General features: G+C 41.6%; 1 protein-coding gene across 3 annotated transcripts; it reads right to left on the bottom strand.

Moving 5' to 3' along the window:
- Window positions 1–87: 87 nt before the first annotated feature.
- Window positions 88–27,752, bottom strand: DARS2 (aspartyl-tRNA synthetase 2, mitochondrial). Of its 3 annotated transcripts, XM_080824975.1 has the most exons (17): window positions 27,004–27,752; window positions 26,275–26,374; window positions 23,832–23,898; window positions 22,945–23,046; window positions 22,453–22,548; window positions 21,057–21,180; window positions 20,319–20,365; window positions 18,592–18,698; window positions 17,143–17,212; window positions 15,621–15,800; window positions 14,451–14,558; window positions 12,735–12,797; window positions 7,894–8,046; window positions 4,575–4,793; window positions 4,257–4,367; window positions 2,401–2,476; window positions 88–1,412 (listed from the first exon to the last, which is right to left on the bottom strand). In XM_080824975.1, the coding sequence occupies exons 1-17, from the start codon at window positions 27,125–27,127 to the stop codon at window positions 1,198–1,200; spliced, it is 1,962 nt and encodes a 653-aa protein (XP_080681101.1). In that variant the 5' UTR covers window positions 27,128–27,752; the 3' UTR covers window positions 88–1,197. The 3 variants fall into 3 exon arrangements, with proteins under 3 accessions (XP_080681101.1, XP_080681102.1, XP_080681103.1); XM_080824976.1 differs by lacking the exon at window positions 22,945–23,046 and having other exon boundaries at window positions 22,453–22,568; window positions 27,004–27,730; XM_080824977.1 differs by lacking the exons at window positions 14,451–14,558; window positions 15,621–15,800 and having other exon boundaries at window positions 27,004–27,730.
- Window positions 27,753–27,964: the final 212 nt, after the last annotated feature.

Genomic DNA, 27,964 nt, shown 5'->3' with positions numbered 1-27,964 from the left:
GATTATTAGCAATTATCATTATTATTTTATTATTTCTTTAAAGATTTTAAAATTTTATTTATTTTTTAAGATTTTATTTATTTATTTGATAGAGATCACAAGTAGGTAGAGAGGCAGGCAGAGAGAGAGAGAAAGAAGCAGGCTCCCTGCTGAGCAGAGAGCCCGATGCAGGGGCTCGATCTCAGGACCCTTAGATCATGACCTGAGCCGAAGGCAGAGGCTTTAACCCACTGAGCCACCCAGGCACCCCAAAGATTTTATTTTTAGGTACTTTCTACACCCAATGTAGGGCTTGAACTTACAGCCCCAAGATCAAGAGTTGTATGCTCTACCCACTGAGCCAGCCAGGCACCCCAGTAATTATTTTTAAAAATACAATCATAAATAGAATACTGATTAATAAAATTACTGTTTTTCTTATGCTATAGATATTAATTTTATTTAATCTTAGACTGTAAGATATATAGATATATCAGTATCTGTTTACAGGTAAATAATACCATTATCTATTATATTTGTGTAATCCTTTATAGTTTTTCAAACTATTTTCATTCACAATTCCTTCCACATGCATCATTTCCTCTGGTTCTGGCAAGAGGAGCCTGATGAGGTAGCCAGGACAAGCAGTGTTCCCATTTCATATAAGCAGGAAAGGAGGCTTATGGAACTTGCTCAAGGTGAAACACCAAGATTTTATGACTTTCATTTTGGTGATTTTTTTTTTTAATATCATGATGCTTCTCATTATATTATGCTTATCGTTGAGATATCACTATTCAGCTTCCTTTACAGGACTCTCTTGATGAGGCTGGTTGAAATGACCCCCTCATCAATTGACTAAAGGGGCAAGCATCCCCCCACATTTCACATGGTCTGATTACTGATTACCTCTGTCTCAAGTAAATGATCTACTATCCCGGTATAAAAAACATGATGAGAAAACACTAAGCTATTATATTACTCAGACAAAGGGCCATTTTCACACCTGTCCAGGTAACAGAAACTACATAAAAGTCCCAAACAAAAAATCCTAGTAATGCATGTTATCAAGTCAAAATTAGATACCTTCTGTTTCTTTGTTGTGGTAAAGAATGTTGTCTGGATTCCTTCCCCCTGAAGACCTGCTCATCAGGCTTGTGGCAGCACTGTGCATCTGATTTCAGCCTTGGGGAAGCCAAGCAGACAAAACTCAAAAGCTCAACTTTCTGGATGGGATGGCTGATTCAACGAGCTCTTTTCTGCTTCTGAGTCTGCTGGCCAGGAGACCTGGATATGATAGGGCTTCAGTTCCTCAGGAGGGAGAGAATCTGGGGCATTGCTCATGAGGTCGTGCCCCCTGAAGGATTTGGGGAAGGCTATGACATCTCTGATGCTTGGTGCTCCAGTGACAAGGCATATCAGTCTGTCTAACCCTGGAAGTAAAATACAAAGGTAACAGATGAGAGCGGGATCTAAGGTTGGGAGTGACTAAGTTTTTCCACAAAGGCTGTAGAGAACTTTTAAATAAGAATCTTTAGTTGCAGCCAAGCAGAGTTCCCTGCCTTTTTTAGGGAACTTCTGTGTGTTTGAAAGGTTCTTTTCTGTCCTATCCTAGAAAAATGCTGAGGATGAATATTCACATGCTCAAATTAAGTCATAGCAATTAATGAGTCCTTAGCAAGGGTTTTCTAAAGGTTGACAAAAACCAGGTGCTGTGCAGGGCACTCCAAGAACACAAATGGAAGTCCCTGCTGTTGAGTGCCTACAATCTAGGTAAGCTTCCGAGAATTTCTCACTCCTCCTTGTTTGGTAAAACCAGCAAGGTGAGCAACCACGGCAGAAGGGCACTGGCATGTTCCTACTCTCACACAAGCTGAATACTACGGAGCAGTGCCTTCCAGTCGCCTATGAATGCGTCTGTGAGCCCCCAGGGATTTGAGCAATACTGACTTAACACTGAAGTTTTATTCTATTAAGAAATCTTTCAAGGGACGCCTGGGTGGCTCAGTGGGTTAAAGCCTCTGCCTTCGGCTCAGGCCATGATCCCAGGGTCCTGGGATGGAGTCCCACATCGGGCTCCTTGCTCCACAGGGAGCCTGCTCTCTCTGCCTCTGCCTGCTTGTGCATTCCCTCTTCTCTCTCCCTCACTCTCTCTCTGACAAAAAAAAAAAAAAAAATCTTTCACATGCAAATTATAAACTTTTACCTTTAGCTGGTAAAGTACATTTTAAAGTACATTTTAGAAGTACACTGTATCAACGAAATGAAAATACAAACTTAAAATCTTACAGAATTCTTGGGCTCGCACCCTATCCTTTTTATCCCCTCCTCTCCACCTCTGCCCCTGCCTGGAAACTGAGCCCAAATGTGAGACATAAGGTTAAGGAATGAAATTTAGCTTGTCAAAGGACAGTCATTTACCTAAGGCAATTCCTCCATGAGGGGGCGCCCCAAAATCTAAAGCCTGGAGCAGATGGGAGAGCAAGTTCACATCTTCCTGAAATTCAAAACAGAATTCAATTTGAATACACACTGAGGGTCCACAGTAAGCGCAGATGCTAAAGGGAAAAAAACGAGTTAAAAAAACACACCTTCAGACTGTTTATGGCTTAGCAAGAGACTAGGACAAGTCACAGAATGAAACATGTAGAGAGATGCCTGGCACTCAGTAACACAGCCAGTATTACACTGAGAATGGGGACAGGGTAGCACCTATCAAGGACATGGTGTGGGCTCAGAAGGGTAAGATAAAAAGCAGGAAGTGTCCTATCATAGGGCCAAGGTAAGAGAACATTATTAAGAGAGGAAGAGCGTCAAATGCTGCTGGGAGGTAGGACAGCTTGGGGGCTAAGAACAGGCCACTGGATCTGGTGGCTCTGCGAGTTAACTTATGTGGGGCAATGTGTGTGGAAATGTTGAAAGTGTATCTGACGGTGGTTCTCTCCCCAGGCTACAAAGCTGAAACAAGAGGGGACCTTTTAAGGAAGGAATGCTAAAGCCTCACACTTAGAGCCTTTCATGTAATTGATCTAGGGTGGAGTAGTGGGGTGATCTTTTGTTTTGTTTTGTTTTTTAACACTTTCCACTTGATTCTGTTCCAATACGCAGCGGGGCTGAGAACCACGGGTGGTGGGGAAGAGGCAGAAGCAATGGATTCTCACTGACTCATTTAAGAAGACTGACAATGAAAGGAAGGAAGAAACTTGGCTGGGAAACTGATGACTGGATGCCTTGAGTTGGGAGGAGAAATATTAAGGGGGATCGCAATGTCCTCAAGGCTGATGGGGAGTCTGGGGTTTGGAGTTCTCCAACCCAGCCTTCAGATGAAGTTCTTCCATCCTAGGGGCACCTAGAGGGCTCAGTTGTTAAGTGTCTGTCTTCGGTGTGGGTCATGATCCCAGAGTCCCGGGACGGAGGCCCGCATGAGGCTCCCTGCTCGGCGGGAAGCCTGCTTCTCCTCCCACTCCCCCTGCTTCTGTTCCCTCTCTCACTGTGTCTCTCTCTGTCAAATAAATAAGTAAAATCTTAAAAAAAAAAAAGTTCTTCCATCCTCCCTCACACCTGTTAGTTAATCCCACTAAATAATCGCTCGAGATCAGACTCTCCATGGACAATTTTTTTCCTGACATCTAACCTGGCCTTCCACTGAATCATCAAGAAACTGCAGTTTCGTAGGCCTGCATCTGTAGAGACTCTTCTTTTAAAAATCCTGATTATCCCACTATCATACCATAACACCCATATGAAATGATACAAAATTCTTTCAAGCCGGGCTCTTTCTCTAGCATGATCAACACTTCCATGCATTTCTGACCACATCATTTTTTGTGCAGTGTGGTGGTTCGGAGGTTAGAAGCTTGGGCTCAAGAGCCACCTGGTCCGGATTCGAATAGTGGCTCTGGTGACTTCTGTGCTGTGTGACCCCGGGCAGATTATCAATCTGCCTCGGTCACTCATCTTTAAAATGGGCAGAACAGGGTAATTGTGAGGATTAAATGTGTCTGTGCATATAAAGTACTTAATGCCCGGCACACACGGTCCCTACTAATAAACGACTATTATGATCATTTACTTTTCAAAGTCTTACACTAAAGGTAGAGAGACAAGCCAACACTATTCTCTATCTAGTGAGTCCTTCATTCCTAACAAATTAAAAAAAAAAACAAATCCCACAAACATTCTGGAAGGCAGCTATGCTCACCACTATACCATCAATGCTGGCTAAAACAACAAATATTCTGGTTAAAAAACAACAACAGGTTAGAAGATGATGTTACCTTCAGTAAAGTTGCCAGAACGTAGCGCTGGAGCTCTGCGTCATGAATTCGGATAGAACCCCCGCCTATCTCACTGCCATTTAAAACCAAGTCATAGTGTTGGCTACGGACCTAGAAGATTCACAGAGCCTTTACATTAGGGAAAATTTCTAATTTTCTGTTCTACAGGTTGAAGACGGTGCAGCTACTCAGAGACAATGTATTTACTATGTGCTCAAACCCAACCACCTCTCTGAGAACTGGGTGAGACCGCGAAATCAGACTGTCTTTGCCTTTGTTTCCCCATTTCCTTTTTATGTGGAAGAACAAATATGGTACCTTCTCGGGTTCGGTGTATAAGAGCTGCAGGTCACTGGGGTGGGGAGCAGTGAATGGGTGGTGGGCTGACTCCAACTCTCCGGGATTTTCCTCCTTGGGAAGAAAGAGTGGGAAATCCACAACCCAAAGGAAAGAGAACAGAGCTGGGTCACGCAGCACCAATCCTCTCGCTTCTAGAAGGTCGGCACATTCCAGTCGTAATTTTCCCAGCACAGAACACTGTAAACAGAAGATACGAATGTTGATTTAACCACTACAACAGAGTAGGCAGCAAATGACACAAGCTGGACTCTACAGCCAGGCCATCCTCTGAGAAGGGATGAGACGATTACTCAGACACTCTGAGCCTCTCAGGAGACAAAGAGCTGAGGATGATCGGATTGAAACATGGTTGAGAAGGACTGTCACACTCGGAAGATCGGGTGAGAATTTGGTAACACAGTGACAGAGGGCACAGACATCTGAGTCTGACTGACCTGGGCTGTATCTCGGTTTGGCTACTGACTCACTTCTCCACACCTTTTCCCGGAGGACAATGGAGATAAACCGATCTACTCCAAAACGCTGCTATGAACATCAAGTGAGATACCTACGGTGGCTGTTCTGTGATTATTCTCCTGACTGCTCCTGTAGGGTGTGGTGAGGCTCCGAGGGGTGCCTGGCACCCAGCTGATGGCCAGTAAATGTTGGCTATGATCAGAGGGGCAGTACGGGTAAGAGGTCCACTTAAGAGTGTGACTTTTGAAACCAGACTTCATAGGTTAGAAACCTGCTCCCCTACTGCCTGGTTGCATGTGAGCACATTTCTAACCTCCATGCCTCTTTTCTTTCTTTCTTTTTTTATTTTTTATTTTATTTTTTATTTTTTTTATTTTATTTTTTTTAATAAGCAAAGGTTTTAAGATTTTATTTATTTATTTGTCAGAGAGAGAGAGAGTGAGCACTGGCAGAGGGAGACAGAGGGAGAAGCAGGCTCCCTGCCGAGCAAGGAGCCCGATGTGGGACTCGATCCCAGGACGCTGGGATCATGACCTGAGCCGAAGGCAGCTGCTTAACCAACTGAGCCACCCAGGCGTCCCCTTTCTTTCTTTTTTTAAAAAAAATATTTATTTGAGAGAGCAGAGAGCATAAGCACACGGGTGGGGGGATGGGCAGAGGGAGAGGGAGAAGCAGACTCCCCACTGAGCAGGTGTCCAATGTGGGGCTCGATTCTAGGACCCTGGGATCATGACCTGAGCCAAAGGCCGACGCTTAACCCACTGAGCCACCCAGGCGCCCCCATGCTTCTGTTTTCTGATCTTAGAATGGCCCTTCTCTCCCATAAGGTTGATATGAGGATTAAATGAGTTAACGTCCACAAAGCACATAGAACTGTACTGAGCAAACAGAAGTGCTCACTATGATATGCGGAGCTTCCCTGAGAAAGGAAACCATGCCTAGAAACACGCACAGGGCCTATTCTAGCTTACATGTGCACCTGGGGCACTTGACCTGTGGCATATTCAGAGTGCTAATGCTATTCCTCTTAAGTCCAATTTTTAGTTCTTTCAAGGAGTCCCAGCAGGAATTCAAATGGTACTTTCCTGACAGAAGAACACCAGCAGCTTCACCTCATACCAGGGGAAAGCAGAATGACCAAATAAGTTTGCAGCAGGGTACTTATACAATACAAAATCCCGAGTTCTTTTGTAAGAAACTCATTGACAGTAAAATTTGTAATTAACTGGTGCATTCCCCAGCAAGTTTATCGGCGCTGTTCATGACTGGTATTAAACAATAATGTTGATAAATGAATTCATTAAAAACATGACTGTGGGGGTGCCTGGGTGGCTCAGTGGGTTAAAGCCTCTGCCTTCAGCTCAGGTCATGATCCCAGGGTCCTGGGATCGAGCCCCACATCTGGCTCTCTGCTCAGGGGGAGCCTGCTTCCCTTCCTCTTTCTCTGCCTGCCTCTCTGCCTACTCATGATCTCTGTCAAATAAATAAATAAAAATTAAACAAAACAAAACATGACTGCGGCATCAAAACAAATTTGTAACTAAATAGCTTTCTTCACTCCATTATGGCAGGTAAAGGGAAAGAGGGTTCCACATTTATTTATTTACTTATTCAAAAGAAATGTTTTAAAATTTTATTTATTGACTTATTTAAAGTAATCTCTATACCCAACGTGGAGCTGCAACTCATGACCCCAAGATCAAGAGTCGCACACTCTTTCAACAAAGCCGGCCTGGCGCCGGATAGTGGGTTACACTTTGCATTGAAACTGACCTCTGAAGCTTTTCCTTTGGAAGAAACAATGATACGTATAGCACAAATACAAAAAAGAAGAATGGACTTGATAAAGTACTAATCAAACACCACTGCTACAAAGAAATCATATTATACTTCAGTGCAAGAATGAATTTATATCACACTTGACCTTTCCAATGTATTTTCAATATTCATATTTGACTGACATTCCATCCTTCCATACCTTTTACAGTGATCCCTATGGCTCAATCCACTCCACAGATCTCCTGAAGGGTGGTGAGATGGCCAGGGCATGGCAGCACTGATCACCTCCCAGCAGCTGTTCCTGAGGAGGAAGGGTCTGGCCTTGACCAAGTAGGGCTGGAGATGTCTGCCAGGCCAGTAGCCTTCCAGCAGTCTGATCTCTCCCTCCACAGTTTTAGGAATGCATTATCTACAAAAGTTTGGGATTACCAAATCTTCCTAATCTGCAAAACCTTGAAAGTGAAAACATTTTTTCACAGTCCTACAAGGAATACCAACGGCCCTTGACCTGAGTGGCTTTCCTAATCAGAGCCGTATCTAATCTGTGTTAACAACGCCAATCATCACATCGTAATTATCACTGTGTGAGCAATTCTGATAGAGGCTGGGAGCTGATGAAGAGAACACTTCTTTGGATTTTTGTTTTCATGTGCTTTTTAAGTGATTTTGTTTTTAAGCATTGTTTTTAAGCGCTGAAAGGTATTTAATAATAGAAAAACTCATATAGAGCAGCCCCATTTTATAAAATTAAGTCAATTTTAAATATGTGTTATGTACACAGCATCAATAGCACAGCTGTTCACAGGTGGTGTTTCTTACTGCTTTCTTTCTTTTTTTTTTTTTTAAAGATGTTGTTTGTTTATTTGACACACAGAGAGAGATAGCAAGAGAGGGAACACAAGCAGGGGAAGTGGGAGAGGGAGAAGCAGGCCTCCCGCTGAGCAGGGAGCCCAATGCGGGGCTCGATCCCAGGACCCTGGGATCATGACCTGAGCTGAAGGCAGATGCTTAATGACTGAGCCACCCAGGTGCCCCCTCTTACTGCTTTCTTGTGCTCCCCGGCAGTCAGCAGGACCACATCATCCTCTCGGATTTCCATTAGTCTGATTAGTCCCGATCTTTGCTCCTCCAGTATGGACTGAGCAACTGGAGAATTCCAGTTTCTACTGGCTTCTGGGAATACAGGTAAGACTTCCTAAAGAAAAAGAAAAAGAAAGTTACATCTAAAGGAAAAGACTTAGTTACATCTTTTTAAAAACTGGGGGTGATTTATTTTTCTTGCCATAGAAAGATTTCTTTTTATTTTTTTATTTTTATTTTTTTTTAAAGATTTTATTTATTTATTTGACAGAGAGATCACAAGCAGGCAGAGGCAGGCAGAGAGAGGGGAAAGCAGGCTCCCTGCTGAGCGGAGAGCCCGATGCGGGGCTCGATCCCAGGACCCTGGGATCACGACCTGAGCCGAAGGCAGAGGCTTTAACCCACTGAGCCACCCAGGTGCCCCCATAGAAAGATTTCTTGTTCCCAACAGGACACGAGATGATCTTCACTCCCTCCCTCAACCCCTTCAAAATAACACTAGAGGAATTACAGATGTCATCTGACCATAATCAGAAACAAAAGGGAATAAAAGGTGGGGAGACACTGGCAAAGAGGTTTCTGCAAATCTGTGGCAGGCTGCAAATGAATGGAATAGGAACGATTACAGCAGCAAGAAGCAGGGAGCTCTGGCCTGGAGAAAATGGAGTCGTCTCAGAGCAGAAGGGACAGATTTTATCCTGCAGAAGCCCAGAGGGTAGGCTCAGGACTCCGATGAAGCTTTGGATTCTCAGGGTAGTGGCTAGTGGCTCTGCTACTCCCCCTAAACTGAACGTACCCATTCACAAAGCCCCTCCAAGGACCCTGTGTTCCCAACCAACTAAAAAAAATTTTTTTTTTCCTTTAAGTAAGCTCTACACCCAATGTGGAGCTTGAACTCAGGAACCCCGAGATCAAGAGATCAAGAGAGATCAAGAGTTGAATGCTCTACCAAGTGAACCAGCCAGCTTTTTAAATGCCTCATTCTGGAAGGTGGGGGGAGGACATTCTGGGAGGTGGGGGGAGGACGGGTGAAACAGGTGATGCAGGTGAAGGCGTGCACGTGTGACGAGCACCGGGTATTGTAAGGAAATGCCGACTCGATAAACTGTAAACCTGAAACTAATATTATACTGTATGTTAACTGACTGGAATTCAAGAAAGAACTTAAAAAAAAAAACCCACCTCATTCTAAATATATACAATCAACAGTCACCATACATCAAAGAAATGCTGCAGTATTTAAAAAAAAAAAAAAAGGACACAAGAGGAAAGAGGTAGTTTAGGGACTGAATCCTCAAAGGCCCTCAAAAATATATTCTATCAATAAAACCAGAATAAAATATGGAAAAAAACAAGAAACAGCTACTGGGACTGAAACATGATTGCTAAAATGAATCCAACAGAAGAGCTGAAGAAATCTCTCAGAGAGAATAAAAAGTACAAAGAAAATGGTGGGGAAGAACACAGGGGAAAAAAAAAAGAAAGAGACATACTAGTTAAGTTACAAAAGGAGGTCCAAATATGACTAAAAGAAATTCCAAAAAAAAGAGACTAGAGGGAATGATGAAATCAAAACAATCAGTAATAGAACAATTTTCCACAAATGAAAGACATGAGCCATCATATTGAAATGGCTCTTGTAGGGTACAACACATGAATGCAAAATGACCCCAAGGTACGCAAATTGAAATTCTGGAACGTTAAGGATCAGGAGGCTGAATGCTTCCAAAGGAAAACAAGCAGCTTTGCTGTGAAGGAACATAATCGTGTCAGCATCAGGCTTCTCATCAGTAATAGCAGGTACAACAGAAAAAAGCCATGTTTTCAGCAAGCTAAGGCTGTGCTAATACAGTAGCCACCACTCACACATACTTATTTAAGTTAACTGAAATGAAATAAAATTAAAAATTCATCTCCTCAGGTAAACTAGCTTCATTTCAAGCACTGGATGGCTGCCCTGGCTAGGAGCTACCATATAGGACGACGCAGAAGCAAAACATTTCCACCAACAAGGAAGGTTCTGTTGTTCAGCACAGAGTGAGGGCTCTTGTGAAAGAGCAAGTGGGGGTAGGGGCAGAGGAAAGAAACTTCAAGCCCACTCCCCATTAAGTGTGGAGCCCGATGCAGGGCTCGATCCCATGACCCAGGAGATCACGACCTGAGCAGAAACCAAGAGTTGGAGGCTCAATCAACTGAGCTTCTCAGGTGCCCTGGGAGGCACTGTTCTAAAGGGATATGACTGCAATTCTGAATTTTATACTAAGCCAAATTAGTCATCAAGAGTGAGGTTTTGAACATAAAGACATTTTTAGGTGAAGCAAGTGTATCTCTTGTGTGCTTTCTTAGGAAGTTACTTGAGGATCTACTCCAACACATATAAGAAAGAGGAAGATCTGGGATCCAGGGAGAGTGGCTTCAACTCAGAAGAGGAATGAAGGAAAGGTCCAGAAGGATGGCTATGCAGGAGGTACGGAATAACCAGGTAAGGCCTGTGTGTGGAAGCTTTGTCGCTTTGCAGGAAGTTAACAGATCAAGTTTAAAATGGATAAGTAAAAACAAACACAAACAAACAAAAAACACCAGTATGTAGATATACTTCTAAAAAACGGAGACATTCTGGCTGGTGTGGGACTGGAGTGATGTGAGTTAGAGCACACACTTATGCATCTCATTAATCCTTTACTACTTGTGTGTGTGTGTTTGTTTTTGAAGATTTTACTTATTTGTCAGAGAGAAAGCGAGAGCGTGTGCACAAGCAGGGGGAGTAGCAGGCAGAGGGAGAAGCAGGCTCCCTGCTGAGCAAGGAGCCCAACTCGGGACTTGATCCCAGGACCTGGGATCATGACCTGAGCCAAAGGCAGAAACTTAACCGACTAAGTCACCCAGGCATCCTACTACTTGTGTTTTTAACTCTGTGCATGTAGTATATTGCTAAAAATTCAGACACGTATTTTAAAAAAAAATCAAGTAAAAATAATACATTGAAAAAACAGAAGTATTACCCATTTCTTCTATAAAAATCAGTTAATGAGAAATGGTAAAAAGAGGAAGAAAAAAGAACACGTAGTAAGAGTTTCATGAACTGAAGGTTACTGAAGTTAACCTTCCGGCTTATTTCCCAGTCCTGTCGTTCCTAAGTGCAGACTTCAAACACTAACAAGATAAAAGTAAAGAAATAAAATTGGAAGATCTAGAGTTGCCACTTTTGAATTTTATCAAAGTGTAAAACAAACCTAAAACATTATCTGCTATTAGCATCATTTCATAAAAGAACATACATTTTTACAATAAAGAACAAGGAGAAGTAGAGGATAATTCTTTAAATTCATTTAACTTTATGAAAAGCTTTTTATATTGCTCTGACTTTTCTCATTTTGCCTTGACCCATTTTGGAAACCATTAACCTAATCTTTCTTTCTTTCTTGTTGAAAATCCCTTTGAGCCTGACGTATGAGGCTTGGTTGTGGTGGTGGTAGAGGTGGGTGGTCCATTTTCAGTACACAAATACTGTGTTTTTACATGGTTATGATCAGTGTTTATATAAAATTCTGTATTTTCCTTTTCTTACAAATCATTACAATATGAACATGTCCCCCATACTACAAACTCTTTGCAGACAAAGTTTTAAAAAAGGAATTTTAATAATATCAATTCCTTTGATTATACCTTAATTTATTTAATTATTCCCATATAATTTCATCTTATTCCTACTGTAAAGGATACTATAATGAGCATACTCTCTTCAGATTTAGAATGTACTCTACAAAGTATGTCACAGAAAATTAATGACTCAGAGGGCATGATTATTCTTAAAGTTACTGATTCTGAGAAGGCTGAGACAATTTCCAGGTCCAGTGACAAGATAAGAAAGGCCCGTTTGCCACTCCCACTCCTCCGTAGTTCAGTTCCTCCATTCACCAAGCCAACAACACAAAATGTGTCTCTCAAAGGTGGATTCAGAATTTTAAAAATTCTGAATTTTAAAATTTTAAATTAAAAATTTAAAAAAAATTTTTTAATTTAAAAATTTTTAAATATTTTAAAAAGGGTACAGGAAGAACAATGAATATAGGCTTCCTTCAAACCTTGGGCAAATGGGGCTCTAATCTAATCCTAACTGGATTAAAACTCCACACTTATTTTATTTATTTTTAAAAATACTTTTACTTATTTGAGAGAGAGATAGAGTGTGAGAGCGAGAGAGAGCACCAGCGGATGGAGAAGGAAAGGGAGAAGCAGACTCCCCACTGACCAGGGAACCTGATGTGAGGCCTGATCACGACCTGAGCTGAAGGCAGATGCTTAACAGTTTAACCAACTGAGCCACCCAGGTGCCCCTCCACATTTATTTTAAAAACTATGGTTGAGGGATCTCTGGATGGCTCAGTCGGTTAAGCTGCTGCCTTTGGCTCGGGGTCATGATCCCAGGGTCCTAGGATCAAGTCCTGAATCGGGCTCCTTGATCAGCAGGGAGCCTGCTTCTTTCTCTGCTCTGCCTGCCACCCTGCTTGCTTGTGTGCTCGCTCGCTCTCTCTCTCTGACAAATAAATAAACAAATACAATCTTAAAAAAAAAAAACTATGGTTGAATTTTCACATTCTGATTAATGGTGAATTCAACTGTCTAAGTCAAAATCTTAGAATCCTGTCCTGGGATTAGATGAACCTTAAAAGAAGAAAAGCAGAAGAATGGTCTGACATAGTAAGACCTCAAAATTAGAGACTGTATAAAGAGCTTAAACACTTATTAAAAATATGGAATCCCTAATAGGGAAAAAAACAACTATTGTAATTAATTCCTTACCTGATTAAAATGGTCAGCTGCAAATTTTCTAATGGAGTCAATGTCCTTCCTTTTTAAGTATTTCTGAAAAGACAGTAAACTCAGCTTCATAAACATGTCTATTGTATCAAATGGGCTACAAATGTTTTGTGTCCACCACAATAGGATTTAATGTAAAATTTATTTTCTGCTTCCAAATGACAACATTTTAGAGCTTGTACAGGGCTTATTGTCCAGTTGTGCAGGAATCATTGGCAATGGCTGGAAACGTGCTCCACAGAAAAGCCTGCCCGTGGAATGCGCAGGGTTCATGTTCAAATCTTTACAACTGAATTGTGTAAGAAAAAATCATTTTCAGATCAGAAAGAGGACTCAGAATTTGCTTATTTCAGGTCACTTAAAATTCTTTGTATCTTACTTTTTTTAAGTTACCTCAATGCCTTTGTAACTGAAACAGCCCAGCCATTCTTTCTCCTGCCCTCACTTCCCCTCCCTTTGGCTTTTCACATTTCCACCTCCTCGCCCTCCTGCTGTTATTAATGCAACTGAATGCAACCAAGACCAGAGCCCTCGGAAGACCCAGAACCAACATGCAAGGGCGATCCTGGAGCTGATATGGGCTGGGAGCCTTTGGGTAAACTGAGGCTGGAAGACATATGAACACTATTTCATGCTCATCACTGGTGGGAATGATCTCAAATGAAGTAGAAGAGTACTTTATAGCCTTTTTAAAAAAGATTTTATTTATTTGTCAAAGAAAGAGAGACAGAGAGAGACCCCACAAGCAGGCAGAGTGGCATGCAGAGCCAGAGAGAGAGAAGCAGGCTCCCCGCTGAGCAAGGAGCCCGATGCAGGATTTGATCCCAGGACCCTGGGATCATGACCTGAGCCAAAGGCAGCGGCTTAACTGACTGAGCCACCCAGGTGTCCCTTTATAGCATTTTTAAAAAGACAAAAACTCTAGATCTTGAGTGTAAACTCACACTCACAAGGTTTTATTCTCTACTTTATATAAAAATACGTATTTTCTTTCTTTTTTTTTTAAGAAGCAGGGGAGGGGTAAAGGGAGAGAGAGAAATCTCAAGCAGGCTCCATGCCCAGTGCAGAGCCCAAAGTGAGGCTCAATGTCGGGACCCTAAGATCATGACCTGAGTTGAAATCAAGAATTGGACACTTAACCCACTGAGCCACCCAGGTGCCCCTCTTTTTTTTTTTTTTAAGATTTTTAATTTTATTTATTTAACAGAGAGAGAGAGATCACAAGTAGGCAGAGAGGCAGGCAGAGGGGGAGGGGGAAGCAGGCTCCCTGCTGAGCAGAGAGCCCGATGTGGGGTTCTATCCCAGGACCCTGAGATCATAACCTGAGCTGAAGGCAGAGGCTTTAACCCACTGAGCCACCCAGGCGCCCAAAGATATATAATCTTAAAAAAAGAACTGTTCTACTTGGGGTGCCTGGGTGGCTCAGTGGGTTAAAGCCTCTGCCTTCAGCTCAGGTCATGATCTCAGGGTCCTGGGATCGAGTCCGGCATCGGGCTCTCTGCTAGGCAGGGAGCCTGCTTCCCCCTCTCTCTCTGCCTGCCTCTCTGCCTACTTGTGTTCTCTCTCTGTCAAATAAATAAATAAAATCTTAAAAAAAAAAAAAAAAGAACTGTTCTCCTTGAAGTTTAATGTGCCAATGCTGAACATATTTACTTTCCAAATATATACTCTAGAGAAATAGAACTACGAGTCACTTACTGTTCCTTCAGAGACACGTATGGCTTTGACGGCTCCTTGGGGTTTACTAAGTGCGTCTTGAAGAAATCCAACCTCTGTATTTCTGAACAAATCACTAATATCTATGATCTATAATATGGGTAACAAAAAAAGGTAACTAAATGTGAGGTAATTTTTATCTCAAGATTTTAAAAACAAGATTCTAAAGAAGCAAGCAGATCTTATTATGTTAAACATTTACAGAGTGCAGTCGGTTTTTAATGGGTTGGGCACTGTGACAGGGGTTAATGTACTAATGTATTATTCATCATTATTAATTCATTTAATCAGTATAACAAAAGTATGAGATATGCATTCTCATTATCCCCATATAATACAGGAATAAATCAAGCACTGAGAAGAAAATAACTCGGCCAAGACAACCCGGAGCTGGAACTTAACCCAAGAAGTCTGATGTAATTAGCACCCCTATTCCATATTACAAAAGAAGAAATAAGACGTGGTTAAGTTGGCAGCTGTAAGCAGGAAGCTGTAAGCAGAACATTTTGTGTTTTTTTTTCATCCTAAGAATCGAGCACTGCCTACTTATAGATGAAATGGAACTTTGATTTCTAAGGAATTTGCACTGAGAACTGAGATAGAGAAATGCCACCAGCATTACAGACATGAAGGGACACTGCTTTCTAAGAGCAAATAAGGAGAGGCTTGCTAATGGAAATTGCTCCATATAAATCCTACTCTTACCCCTAGTTAAAATATGTATAGATCTCAATAATTTGAATAAACATTTCCATATACTTGAGCTCTTTATAGGCTAGTGAAAAAGAATAAATCTTAATCATTTGTCTTCCAAGTGCCATTTTAGCTTAAGAAAAATTAAAGAGGAAAGAATAGGTTTTTTTTTTCCTTTCAAGTGACCATTCATGTCCATGTAATTACTAAGTTGTCAGTAATAAAAACTTTATGGCAAGAACCTTACTCTTGGAAACGGTCTTGGAGCACAGTAGATAGGACAAAAGTACTGTAGTGCTAACATGCTTTTATTCTCTCTTGCTATAGCTTGGTAACAAGCTAAAGTAACAACAAAAAATATGATGTAACGATGTGTGTAACTGGTTGTAAATTTCAAAGTGGTTTAACAGATTGCAGGACTATGGTAGGACAGAGTCCTGGAAAAGTGAAGAGAAGTACCTTCATCCCAAAGCGAGTGTCAGGTTTATCAGTTCCATAGCTGGCCAATGCCTCAGCAAAAGTCAGAGAAGGAAAAGGAACCACCACAGGATCTTTGTCACTGGGCCAGGAATACTGGAGCAGGCCCTCAATTAAACTCTGGATTCCAGTCTGGTCTACAAAAGACATCTCTATGTCAATCTGAAACCAAAATAACACAGGGAAACAGCCACAGTATTAATATGTACATATTTATACATTTTGCTGGTTTCAAGTTACCACAGGATTCTGCACATAAATACTTAATCCGTGGATGAAGGTTGGGAGGATATACTGCACATCTGTTTTGTGTCAGGCATTTTCCTAATGCTTTCAGATCAACCTGTTTAGTTCCCATCACTCTCCTCAGGGCTTAAGGCTTGGAGAAGCTTTGTAACTTGACTGTGTACATGTGGTTAGTAAGCAGTGAAGCCACACTTGACCCCAGGTGTGTCCAACTCCAAAGCTTATGATTTTTGCCCCTTCACCACACTGATTAACATGCTATCATATAAAAACCAAATCATGACAGCTTTGATGAGTCAGATTAAATGCCAACACACAGAAATCTTGGCTCTTAATGTACAAGGGATTTGTTTTCAAGAACTTTATCCTATGGCACCTGGGTGGCTTAGTTGGTTAAGTGACTGCTTTTGGCTCAGGTCTTGATCCTGGAGTCCCAGGATCGTGTCTGCATTGGGCTCCCTCCCTCTGGCCCTCTCATGCTCTCTTCTCTCTCTCTCATATAAATAAATAAAATCTTTAAAAAAAAAGAAGAAGAAGAAGAAGAACTTTATCCTAGCAACGCCGTTAAAACACTGCAGGAATCTTTGGCATTTCTTAGTTGGTGACCATAAGCGTTCTAAGGACACATGAAATGGATCAAAAATTAAATAGTATCTCAACTGCAGGTTCGTTTAATTAAATATCTGATGGATAAAATGTGATGAGAAGTAAAGCACTGGCACACACTACAGCTCTTGTGGGCTTGGTTCCAGACTGCTGCAATGAAGCAGAATCACAATAAAGTGAGTTAAATTAATTTTTTGGTTTCACAGTGCCTATAAAAGTTAGGTTTATACTACGCTGTAGTCTATTAAGTGTGCAATAACATTATGTCAAAAAATATGTGTACCTTAATCAAAAAATACTTTATTGCTAGGAAATGCTAAGCATCATCTGAGCTTTCAGGGAACCACAATCACTGATCACAGGTCAACAAAACAAACACAATAATGAAAAACTTTGAAATATTGTGAGAATTACTAAAATGTGACACAGAGACACGAAGTGTGCAAACGCTGTTGGAAAAATGGTGCTGACAGACTTGCTCTGAAGGGTTGCCACAAAGCTTCACTCAGTAAACAACACAACGTCTGCAAAGGACAATAAAGCAAAGTACAACAAAACAAGGTCTGCCTACATATAAAAATTACTGCCCGGTCTTGAACTACTTGGCTGGAGCAAGGCTGACTAAGAGACAGAAGTGAGTATCACGCAGTACCTGAGTAAACTCCGGCTGTCGGTCTGGTCTCGAACCTTCATCTCGGTAACATCGGGCAACCTGAAAATATCTACAATTGAAAAGTAACATGAATTGAGTCGTGATTCTGGGAAGATACACATACTTTTCCCCAAAAGTTCATGGCAGTGCAGTCTATGAAATAAATTAATAATGGTACCTAAGGGACATATGAAAAAATTTTTTTAAAGATTTTATTTATTTATTTGACAGACAGAAATCACAAGTAGGCAGAGAGGCAGGCAGAGCGAGAGGAGAAAGCAAGCTCTCCACGGAGTGGAGAGCCTGATGCGGGGCTCGATCCCAGGACCCTGGGATCATGACCTGAGCCGAAGGCAGAGGCTTTAACCCACTGAGCCACCCAGGTGCCCCGGGACATATGAAATTTTAAAAAATTTTTATGATGCTCTAAGCGGATGTATGCTAGACCCATAAGAAACTAACTAATCTATGCATTGTTTTAAAAATATACAATGGCACCTTTCAATATTCATATAGTAGACTGGCATGCAAGGCAGCTTATGCTTCTTTATATAGACTCTTTGGCTCTGGCCAAATCAAAATACTTACTGCTCCATGAATACACTTGAGCTTTCTTGTGCTATGCCACTCCCACGCGCATCTTCATCTGCTGAGATGCAGCACCATCCCAGAAGGCCTTGCTCACAAAGTTGTTTAATAATATGTCCCCAAACAACGCCTAGTTTGCAACCGTCAACAGACTCATTTTTGGGTTCTATCACAGTTGGTTTATTTATTTATTACCCTATTCTGTCTTACTACATTCATTAACTCCTGGAGAGCAAAATCTTTCCTTTTTGTCTTTGTTCCTTTCTTTCTCTCTTTCTTTTTAGGTAGGTTCCATATCCACCTCGGAGCCCAATTCAGAGCCTGAACTCACGACCCTGAGATCAAGACCCAAGCTGAGATCAAGAGTCAGACACTTAACCGAGCCACCCAGGTGCCCCTAAAACCTTCCCTTTTTTTTTTTTTTAAATTCCCTGCACATCTACTAGCATATAGCTTTGCACATGGCAGCTACCCAATACATCTCTACTAAATAATGACTACAAATGTTTGGGGTATTTTACAAGTATTTTCCAAATGCTCATCCATTTTCTACCTTCTTTTTTTTAAGATTTTATTTATTTATTTGAAAGAGAGAGAGAGATCACAAGTAGGCAGAGGCAGGCAGAGAGAGAGGAGGAAGCAGACTCCCTGCTGAGCAGAGAGCCCGATGCTGGGCTCGATCGCAGGACCCTGAGATCATGACCTGAGTTGAAGGCAGAGGCTTAACCCACTGAGCCACCCAGGTGCCCCCACTTTCTACCTTCTTTTAAGAGGTCAGATGACTTTGTGTTTCCTTTTTTTCCCCCACCTTCCTCCCTTTTCTTTTTCTGACAACTTACTACTAACACACAGAAGGCTCACCTGTCTAAACCACCAACCATCAGAAGCTGTTTAAACTGTTGAGGACTCTGAGGGAGAGAATAAAACTTTCCAGGTTCCCTCGATGGTATTACAAACTCTTTCGCACCCTTTTAATGAGAGGAGAGCAGAAATATGGTTAAAAAAACCCTGAACCTAAGACCTGGTGGAACTTGATACTTCAGCTCATCACAAATGAAATTAACTAAAGAGCACATGACAGAGATCATCTCTTGCTCATCTTTTACTCCCCCAAAAGGCTTGCACATAGGAGGCTTTTAACAAGTTTGTACATGGTAAGTAATAAACACACTTGCTGAAATGAATTCCCAATTCTGTTATGATCTGAGAGAATTTTGTGCAATTCCTATCCAGTCATTGCTAACTGCTTTTTTTTTTTAAATTTTTAAATTTTTTTAAAGGTTTGTTTTTTCATTTATTTGACACAGAGAGAGAGAGAGCACAAGTAGGCAGAGAGGCAGGCAGAGAGAGGAGGAAGCAGGCTTCCCGCCGAGCAGAGAGCCTGATGTGGGGCTCGATCCCAGGACCCTGAGACCATGACCCGAGCCGAAGGCAGAGGCCCAACCCACTGAGCCACCCAGGCGCCCGCTAACTGCTTTTTTAAACTATGTTTTTATAAGTCCATGGACTTTATAAATAACAATGTGTAGAAATGTCAAATTTTTTAAATTTTTATTTATTTATTTTAAAAAAGATTTTATTTATTTATTTATTTATTTGACAGACAGAGATCACAAGTAGGCAGAGAGACAGGCAGAGAGGGGGGGAAGCAAGCTCCCTGCTGAGCAGAGAGTCCGATGTGGGGCTCGATCCCAGGACCCTGGGATCATGACCTGAGCCGAAGGCAGAGGCTTTAACCCACTGAGCCACCCAGGCGCCCCAATGTCAATTTTTTTTTAAAGATTTTATTTATTTATTTGACAGAGAGTGACACAGCAAGAGAGGGAACACAAGCAGGAGGAGTGGGAGAGAGAGAAGCAGGCTTCCTGCCAAGCAGGGAGCCCGATGCAGGACTTGATCCCAGGACCCTGGGATCATGACCTGAGGCAAAGGCAGATGCTTAATGACTGAGCCACCCAGGCACCCTAGAAATGTCAATTCTTTTTTTTTTTTTTCAAAGATTTTATTTATTTATTTGACAGAGAGATCACAAGTAGGCAGAGAAGCAGACAGAGAGAGAGAGAGGGAAGCGGGCTCCCCGCTGAGCAGAGAGCCCAGTGCGGGACTGGATCCCAGGACCCTGAGATCATGACCTGAGCCAAAGGCAGTGGCTTAACCCACGGAGCCACCCAGGCGCCCCAGAAATGTCAATTCTTAATGAATAAGGAGTTTATTTTCTTTTAAATTTTTTATTTAAGTAATCTCTATACCCTATTTGGGGCTCGAACTCACAAGTCTGAGATCAAGAGTCACATGCTCTCCTGACTGAGTCAGCCAGGCACCCCACAAGAGGTTTATTTTTAAGGAAACAATTCATTATTGGTTTGCATTTATAAACATTAAGGGAAAGAAAACTCATGTAGGAGAAAAGTTCTGACTCAAAATACCCATATAATTTTCTCCACTCTTAACAAAACCCAGTTAATGTGACCACTGTCAAACAGTAAAATATATTAAAAAAATATAGCCACATGAATATAAAAACAAAGTGATCCAATTTCATAACTAATAGGACACTATTGGTAGGTTGATTTAAGGGATATACATACCCCGGGAGTCCTCTTAAATAACGTTGGTGTTTCTATATCCACAAATCCTGAAAAGAGAGAAGCATCAGAATTTAATAAATAGGAATTTGTCAAATATGCTGTCTAGGGTACAGTTCAACAAATCTGAAATTCCTACATTTTAATTAGGAATTTTGCCTGAAAGAAGTTACCAAGCTCACTGAATACTGATTTCCACACAACCAAGACGGAAGCTTAAGATTTTCATAAGACCCTATTTGGCTCATAAAGTGACGCTTTTGTTGTGAAATAATTCCAACTATTTGATGGATTCTTTACTGAACTGTTCTGTTTTCTAAATGTTCTGCTTGGATAGCAAAAATAACTCAAACAGTAGAAAACCGCCCCCAGGACTGATTGAGGAGTCTAGTTTAATTCACAGCACATTTCTGAGCTCCCAACAAATTAGTATAAACATGATAAAGAATTAAGAAAACTCACAGATAACAACAAGGGGCTTCTCTACCTTCCACGCAGTATCTTTAAAAGACTGTATTTGTGACCTAGTAGAATGAAATTATGCTCTAAGTTACCAAATTATGCCCTAGGACAAAACACCTGGAACTGAACCTTTCTTCAAAAACTACTTTACACAATAAGTAAATTCCAGACGTCTGGCAACTTCTGACTCAATCGTGCTAAAGAGAAGATGCAATAAGACGTTGAATGAAACAGAAGAGATGCTAAAAACACTTAAGAACTTTCAGGCATGTCCCTTACCGTGTAGATTACAGAGATACTCCCGCATTTTCATGACCATCTGGGATCTCAGTCGCAGGTTATACTGCATTTGGAAACTTCGCAAGTCTAAGTAGCGATACTGCAAACGAAGAGCCTCTGTTTTCTAAACAAATGGAAAGATTTTAATGTTTAAATATTTTTTGAATATTAAAAAGATATTAACCTTAATACAGAGCTTGGATTTTCTTTTTTTTTTTTTTTTTTTTTTTTTTTTTAAAGATTTTATTTATTTATTTGAGAGAGAGACAGTGAGAGAGAGCATGAGAGGCGAGAAGGTCAGAGGGAGAAGCAGACTCCCCATGGAGCTGGGAGCCTGATGCGGGACTCGATCCCGGGACTCCGGGACCGTGACCTGAGCCGAAGGCAGTTGCTTAACCAACTGAGCCACCCAGGCGCCCGAGCTTGGATTTTCAACAACTTCAGTTCTATCTTTACTTTCCACCATTCGCGAATACACCCTCCTTAATTCCTACAGCTTCTAAGTTTGTTACTAGCATAGATTTTACGTTTTTTTACTCATTATTATTAATATTACCCCTCATGGATCACAATTTGCCTACCCTCACTAAACACTTATCCGTTCATTTAAGCCCATAGTTGAGTCTTGAAAAATATATTTAAAGACTTCAACGATCGTTTCAAAATATACACCAGAGTAAGGGGTGCCTGGGTGGCTCAAAGGCAGGTAAGCATCTGCCTTTGGCTCAAGCTATGACCCGGGGGTCCTCGGATCAAACCTTGAGTCAAGATCCCTATTGAGCTTCTCCTCTCTGTCATTCCCCCTGCTCATTCTCTCACTCAAATAAATAAATAAAATCTTCAAAAAAATATATACATCAGAGTAAGAACAGCTATGACATTATCACCTGAGTGGAACTACAAGTGTAAGAAATGCAAGGAGCAGCAGAGGACATCTCTCCACCGTGGTACTCGTAGGAATCGGTAAGAAGGTTTGCTTATTTTCAAGCTGTAAATCTCTGCATCTCTCTGCACTGACAACTTTTAACCAAAAATACAACTGTCATTTCTTTGTGAAAGCTTAGCTGGCGGAAAACTGTATATTTCCTTTTTTCTCCCCCCCACAAAAACGTCAGCCCTGTAACTATATTGCTTTTTCTAACTAAAAGATGAAGTACTGAGAATTTAAGATCCTCTTAAGATACTCTATTTTATTAATAAAAGAGGATGGGATGCCTGGGTGGCTCAGCTGGTTAAGCATCTGCCTTCAGCTCAGGTCACGGTCCCAGAGTCCTGGGATGGAGCCACACATTGGGCTCAGCGGGGGGCCTGGTTCTCCTCCTTCTGCTGCTTCCCCTGGTTGTACTCTCTCTGTCAAATAAATAAATAAATCTTAAAAAAAAACAGAGGATGGCACCTTCACAAAGTCCTTAATTTCAAAGGGCAGCTTCTTGCAGGAATTCAGAAGTTCAGCCATTTTAACTTTGATTTCGATCTCACCTGTTGGCATTTTCTTAAAGAGAGAGAAAAGACCTATTTTTAAAAAAAAAAAAAAATCACTCATCAGGACAAGTACACAGTGATCATTTGTAAAACGCATGTACTTATTTACATATGTAAAGTGTGTGGGTGCTTAGAGGGCAGAGTCTAAAGCATCCCTGTCTGTGTGTGACTTTGACATTCTTATGCGTATCTGTGGCCGATGTGCTCACTGACAGAAGTCTTAACACGCCTGTGCACATTGGTGTGTGCTTCTAGTGAAGATACTGGAATCTGCAGGTTCATTTGTAGAATCTGCAGAACTTTCAGTGCCTGATGTCTAATAGGTACTTGGTCGCTGCTGCCTGAATGTGTAGACAGTGCACAGGTATACAGTAAAATTTACATAGACCGCTTCTAAATTACTAACTGGATTCTCTTGTCCTGGAGGTCGGGAAATTACTGTCCCAGATACTTGTACCACAGATTCCACGGGGGCTTCACAGAGAATCTTCCTCACAGAAGCAGCTGACTACAGAATGAGAGAGAAAAACAGTTCCGACAAACAAATGAGTTTAAAGGAATATGTAGTAACTGCAGTCTATGGTTTAGAAAAATATTAACACTCATAGTTAAATTGCCATAAATACTGGGGCTGCCCTTAATGACTTTCTTAAAGAATTTTGTAAATTGCATCCCCATTTTGACTATACATAATATACCAGGTAAAAACTATTAGTTAAGGGTTTTAGAATTGTTTTCCTCAAAGGAAAGTAAGGAGAAGAATGATCGATGGAAACAATTCCTACATACTTTTAAGGCAATTGTCTCCAGAGTTAGTCTTAGGGACAGTTACATCCAATAGCAATAATGGAGTCCAACTGAAAGGAACTCTCCTGGGTTCCTATGTTCGTCTATGGATCTTGATCCCTGAAAGATAATTCATTGCTCTTTACTTACTTCAAAGACTAAGAACTGAGTAAACCATATGTTTCTTGGGTATACACGCATTTGTAAACATTACAAGACAAGCCAATATTGCCCAACAAGCATGATGAGAGATATTTTATCTCATTTTAATGGTAAATTTTTTTGAGCTGGTAGTACCCTTCACATGGCTCAAAATTCAAAGGGTATAGATAGATAGACAGTAAAAAGTCACCTTTCCCAGAGATAACCAATGTATTATTCCAGGAACATTTCATCACACACACACACACACACACACACACACACACACGCTTATCCAACATACTTAGCTTACTCTACCACAGCACCAAAGAGGTTTTCAGATAACAGTAGGAATCCTTCGATTACCTCCTCCTGGGGAATGACAACTTGAACAAGCCCATGGAAATCTCGTAGGACCAGGAAGATGTTTTGCCTGATCAATGAAGCAAATGAAGACGTTAGGACAAAAATCTCTGAGCCTAAAATTTAAGCAGGCAAAACAACAAACAAACAAACAAAAATGCATGCAATTTCCCACGTTCTTTTTATAATAAATAATTATGTGTTTTCATTATGTGCTATCCTCATGCAATTATCTATGTAAATTTATTAATGGAAAAAAAACCAGACTTTGCATTTGTTATTTTCTTAATCATCTATTTTTAAAAAATTTTAAAAAAGATTTTGTCTATTTATTTGAGAGAGAGCTCACAAGCAGGGGGAGCAGCAGAAGAGCAGAGGGAGAAGGGGAAGCAGGCTCCCCACTGAGCAGGGAGCCCCAACACCGGGTTTTGATCCCAGGATCACGACCAGAGCCAAAGGCAGCCATTCAACCAACTGAGCTGCCCAAGACGCTCCTGTTTTTTTTAAAAAATGGGAGTCCTTCATTGGGCTTCCTGCTGGGTGGGGAGCTTACTTCTCCCTCTGCTTGCCACTCCCCCTGCTTGTGCTTGTTCACTCTCACTCTCGCTCTCCCTCTGACAAATAAATAAAATCTTTAAAAAAAATTTTTTTAATAAACTCCATGCCACAAGCAGGGCTTGAAATCACAACTCCCATCCAGAGTCGCCCACTCTGCCCACTGAGCCAACCAGGCACCCCAGGCTTTTCATTTTCAATTTCAATTTTTACTGGTTATACATGCAGCTAATGTTATCCAGATGGCTTGTTAGTAAAAGGCAAATTTTTGATTTTCATTGGCTTAAGTCTTTATAAGAAAATTTTATTAAATTTGGAAACTTTTCAGGTATTAAAATCCAAAGATATTTTAGGATATTAGAAATATCCAATTCGGGGCGCCTGGGTGGCTCAGTGGGTTAAAGCCTCTGCCTTCAGCTCGGGTCATGATCTCAGGGTCCTGGGATCGAGCCCCGCATCGGGCTCTCTGCTCTGCAGGGAGCCTGCTTCCTCCTCTCTCTGCCTGCCTCTCTGCCTACTTGTGATCTCTGTCAAATAAATAAATAAAATCTTAAAAAAAAAAAAAAAAAGAAATATCCAATTGGTCATTTTTTAAATATAGAAATATAAACTCTTTTCTTCTTTCTTTTCCTTTTCCTTTATTTTTTTTTTTTAGGATTTTATTTATTTGAGAGAGAGAGAGAGTATAAGCAGGGGGGAACAGTAGGAAGAGAGAGAGAGAAAAACAGGCTCCCCGCTGAGCAAGGAGTCCGTAGTGAGGCTTGATCTCAGAACCCTGGGATCATGACCTGAGCTGAAGGCAGACACTTAACCGACTGAGCCACCCATGTGTCCCTATAAACTCTTTTCCTAAAAAATACAACTATAATTTTCTACAGGTGGTCCAAGAACTAATACTTCTACAAACCATCAAGAAGTTCCCCCAAATCCCAACATTTTAGTGTTCAACCTACTCATACTATCCTTAGGACCAGGCAGGTACAGAAAACCTCTTTGGATTTTGAGTTCAGAAGTCATCATATTTATGGGTCAAATATCCACCCATTTGGAGCATACTTTTTTTTTTTTTTGAGGATTTTATTTATTTGTCAGAGAGAGCACACAAGTGCACAAGTACAGGGAGTGTCAGGCAGAGGGAGAAGCAGGCTCCGTGCTGAGCAAGAAGCCTGACGTGGGACTCCATCCCAAGACCCTGGGATCATGACCTGAGCCAAAGGCAGATGCTTAACCGTCTGAGCCACCCAAGTGTCCCCCTTTGGAACATATTTTTCAGGAAGGCCACACAGTCTCTGTATTTTGGAACTCTTCATTGTTAATTAATGTACTATTCAGGTATGTGCTAGAATATCGAGATGAACAACAAAATGGGCTTTAATCTTAAGGAATCAACTGTTCATGTTTTCAGGCTTTTTCTCTACCTAAATTTAGAATAATAAAACTTTTTCATGCTATTGAAGCTGCCAGCTGGCCCACTCCCAATTTCTGCTCCTAGAAACTCCTCAACTTGAGTAGGCTAAGGGGCATTTCAGTCCACTGGTGGAACACGTGTTATTACACCCTTCAACACATGCCACTCCAGTGACTCTATTTGGGTCTTGCAAAACAGATCTGAAAACTCAAGGAATTCTGAGAATCCTGCAGGAGTTGCAAAGCTTTTGCTGTTCTGATTGGAAACTTTAATAAAAGTTTGTGATTGACTGGGGGGAAACAACCTCCAGTCATTCTTTTGGGGGAGGGAGGGGCAGGAAGAGTATCTTAAGCAGGCAGATTCCAACACGGCTCTATCTCAGGACTTTAAGATCATGACCTGAGCAGAAATCAAGAGCTGAAAGCTTAACTGTCTCAGCCACCCAGTCACCCCTCACCACCAGACACTTGTAGGCCAGTTTACCTTCGGTACTGAATCCATCCACACAAAGTGACTTCTTGGCCTACGTGAGAAGAACGCAACTCTCCACACGTGTTAGTCCGAGCAACAAAGCTACTGAATTCTTTAAAGAAAAGCAAGATTAAAAACATATTATTTCCAAATTGCTTGAAAATAAAGACCCTGAAATTATATGATCTTAAGTATTTAATATCAATGGATGGAATTTATAAAGTAAGTTTAAGTGTGTAATTTGATTCAGCCATTATTAAATTTACCTGTATATGTGTCAAAATCCAAGTGAATTAACGGTCTTACTGTATATTTTGCCCTGCATTAGGAAATCTAAATTTTGATCACGTAGCATTTGCATTGATACCTAAAATTACCCTATTCTTAATAGTGCACATTCCTTTCCGAAATGAAATGAGGTTTTGGAAATAACAGAAGTTTGATGGTATGAATCTAGAGTGAAACCAGTCACTCGCACGACAGAAAAGACTATACGAAATATTCTCAAACATTAAAGAATTTTTTAGGCTTATTAATAGCATCAGCTAAAAGCAGAACTCATGTGGTCACTTTTTAAAACTCCAGAGAAAAATTGACATTGTAAGAAATGGAGAGTGAATGATCTGCCCCTACACATAGAGCTATCCAGTTCAGACTCCAGGGAAATGGAGTAAGAGCACTCTGGCTGCAGAGACCAGGAAGAAGTACTGTTCAGAGAACAGGGCCCCTCACTGCTTTCACCTGGAATTCTCCTCTGTGAAGTGAGCACCAGCGTTCTGGAGAGAGAACTCCGGATCAGGTGGGTGATCCTTCCGGTGGGTGTGGAAAAACCCATGTAGAGCCGACTTAACCCACAGGAGAACATGTTGGAGCCACAGGATGGCAAGAGACACTCACAAATCCCAAGCTGCAGGTGCTGGATGATGGTCGAAAGTCAGTTTTGGAAATATACACAAATCCCTTAAAATGCTAGTTGTTTTCGCTCTCTTCTCCAATATTTAAGCCCTCCTCCGCTGAACATTCAAGTACACGTGTCTAGAAACTAGATAAATCTGCAAGTTCTTTGGGACCCCTGGAGGACGGGTGGGGGAAAGATCCTTTTTCCATCTCAGTGCATCAGTTTCCACTTCTAACCAGCAGAACTGCGGTCAGAAGAGCCGACAGAACCCTTCCACACAGCAGGGCAAAGGGGGTCTCCGCGACCATGCAGAGGCGAAGGGGCTGATCACCAGGCGCACGCCCTTCCTCCCCTTCCACGCTTCCCCGAAGGTCCCCGCAGGCCGAACTTGGAATACAGGAAGGAACTCAGCCTCAAGTTTCAAATCTCCCAGACCTGGCGGCCGGCCTCCGGTCTTCAGAAAGAGGAAGGCCAACAAACCCAGAACGTTCGCACGTCCAGAACCCCCACGCAGAGGACCGCTGAGACACAAACACTCCTTGTTCCGCCCGAAAGCGCCCAAGTTTCGGTAAAGGCATTCAACCAATCAGAGCAGAGGTGCCGTCGCCATGCTTATTATGGGCGGAAATTTGCTGGAACGCTTCACGCAGGTAGAAAAGTTCTGAAGACTAACGCAGCGCTATTAGCTACGTTGACGATTACGGTCAGGTCGCTCGACCTCAGTTAAAATGGCGACCGTAGTCGCTTCACTAACGTGTAATCCGCACCAGGGAGGCTTCCGGCATCCGGCCGCAGAGCGAGACG

The sequence above is a fragment of the Martes martes genome (genome assembly GCF_963455335.1).
Source record: "Martes martes genome assembly, chromosome: 15".
Classification (NCBI taxonomy): Eukaryota; Metazoa; Chordata; class Mammalia; order Carnivora; family Mustelidae; genus Martes; species Martes martes.
Note: the sequence above shows the minus strand (reverse complement) of the source record. Positions and strands in the feature narration are given on the sequence as shown.

Bases quoted from the DNA above. Each gene is read 5' to 3' on its own strand.
- DARS2 (XM_080824975.1), bottom strand. From the start codon at position 27,127: ATGTTCTCCTGTGGGTTAAGTCGGCTCTACATGGGTTTTTCCACACCC. The intron at 22,549-22,944 runs GTTAGTAATTTA...TCTCTCTTTAAG, and splicing joins CTCCAGGACAAGAGAATCCA to AAAATGCCAACAGGTGAGAT. The intron at 21,181-22,452 runs GTGCCATCCTCT...CCATTTGTTTAG, and splicing joins AAATTAAGGACTTTGTGAAG to AAAACAGAGGCTCTTCGTTT.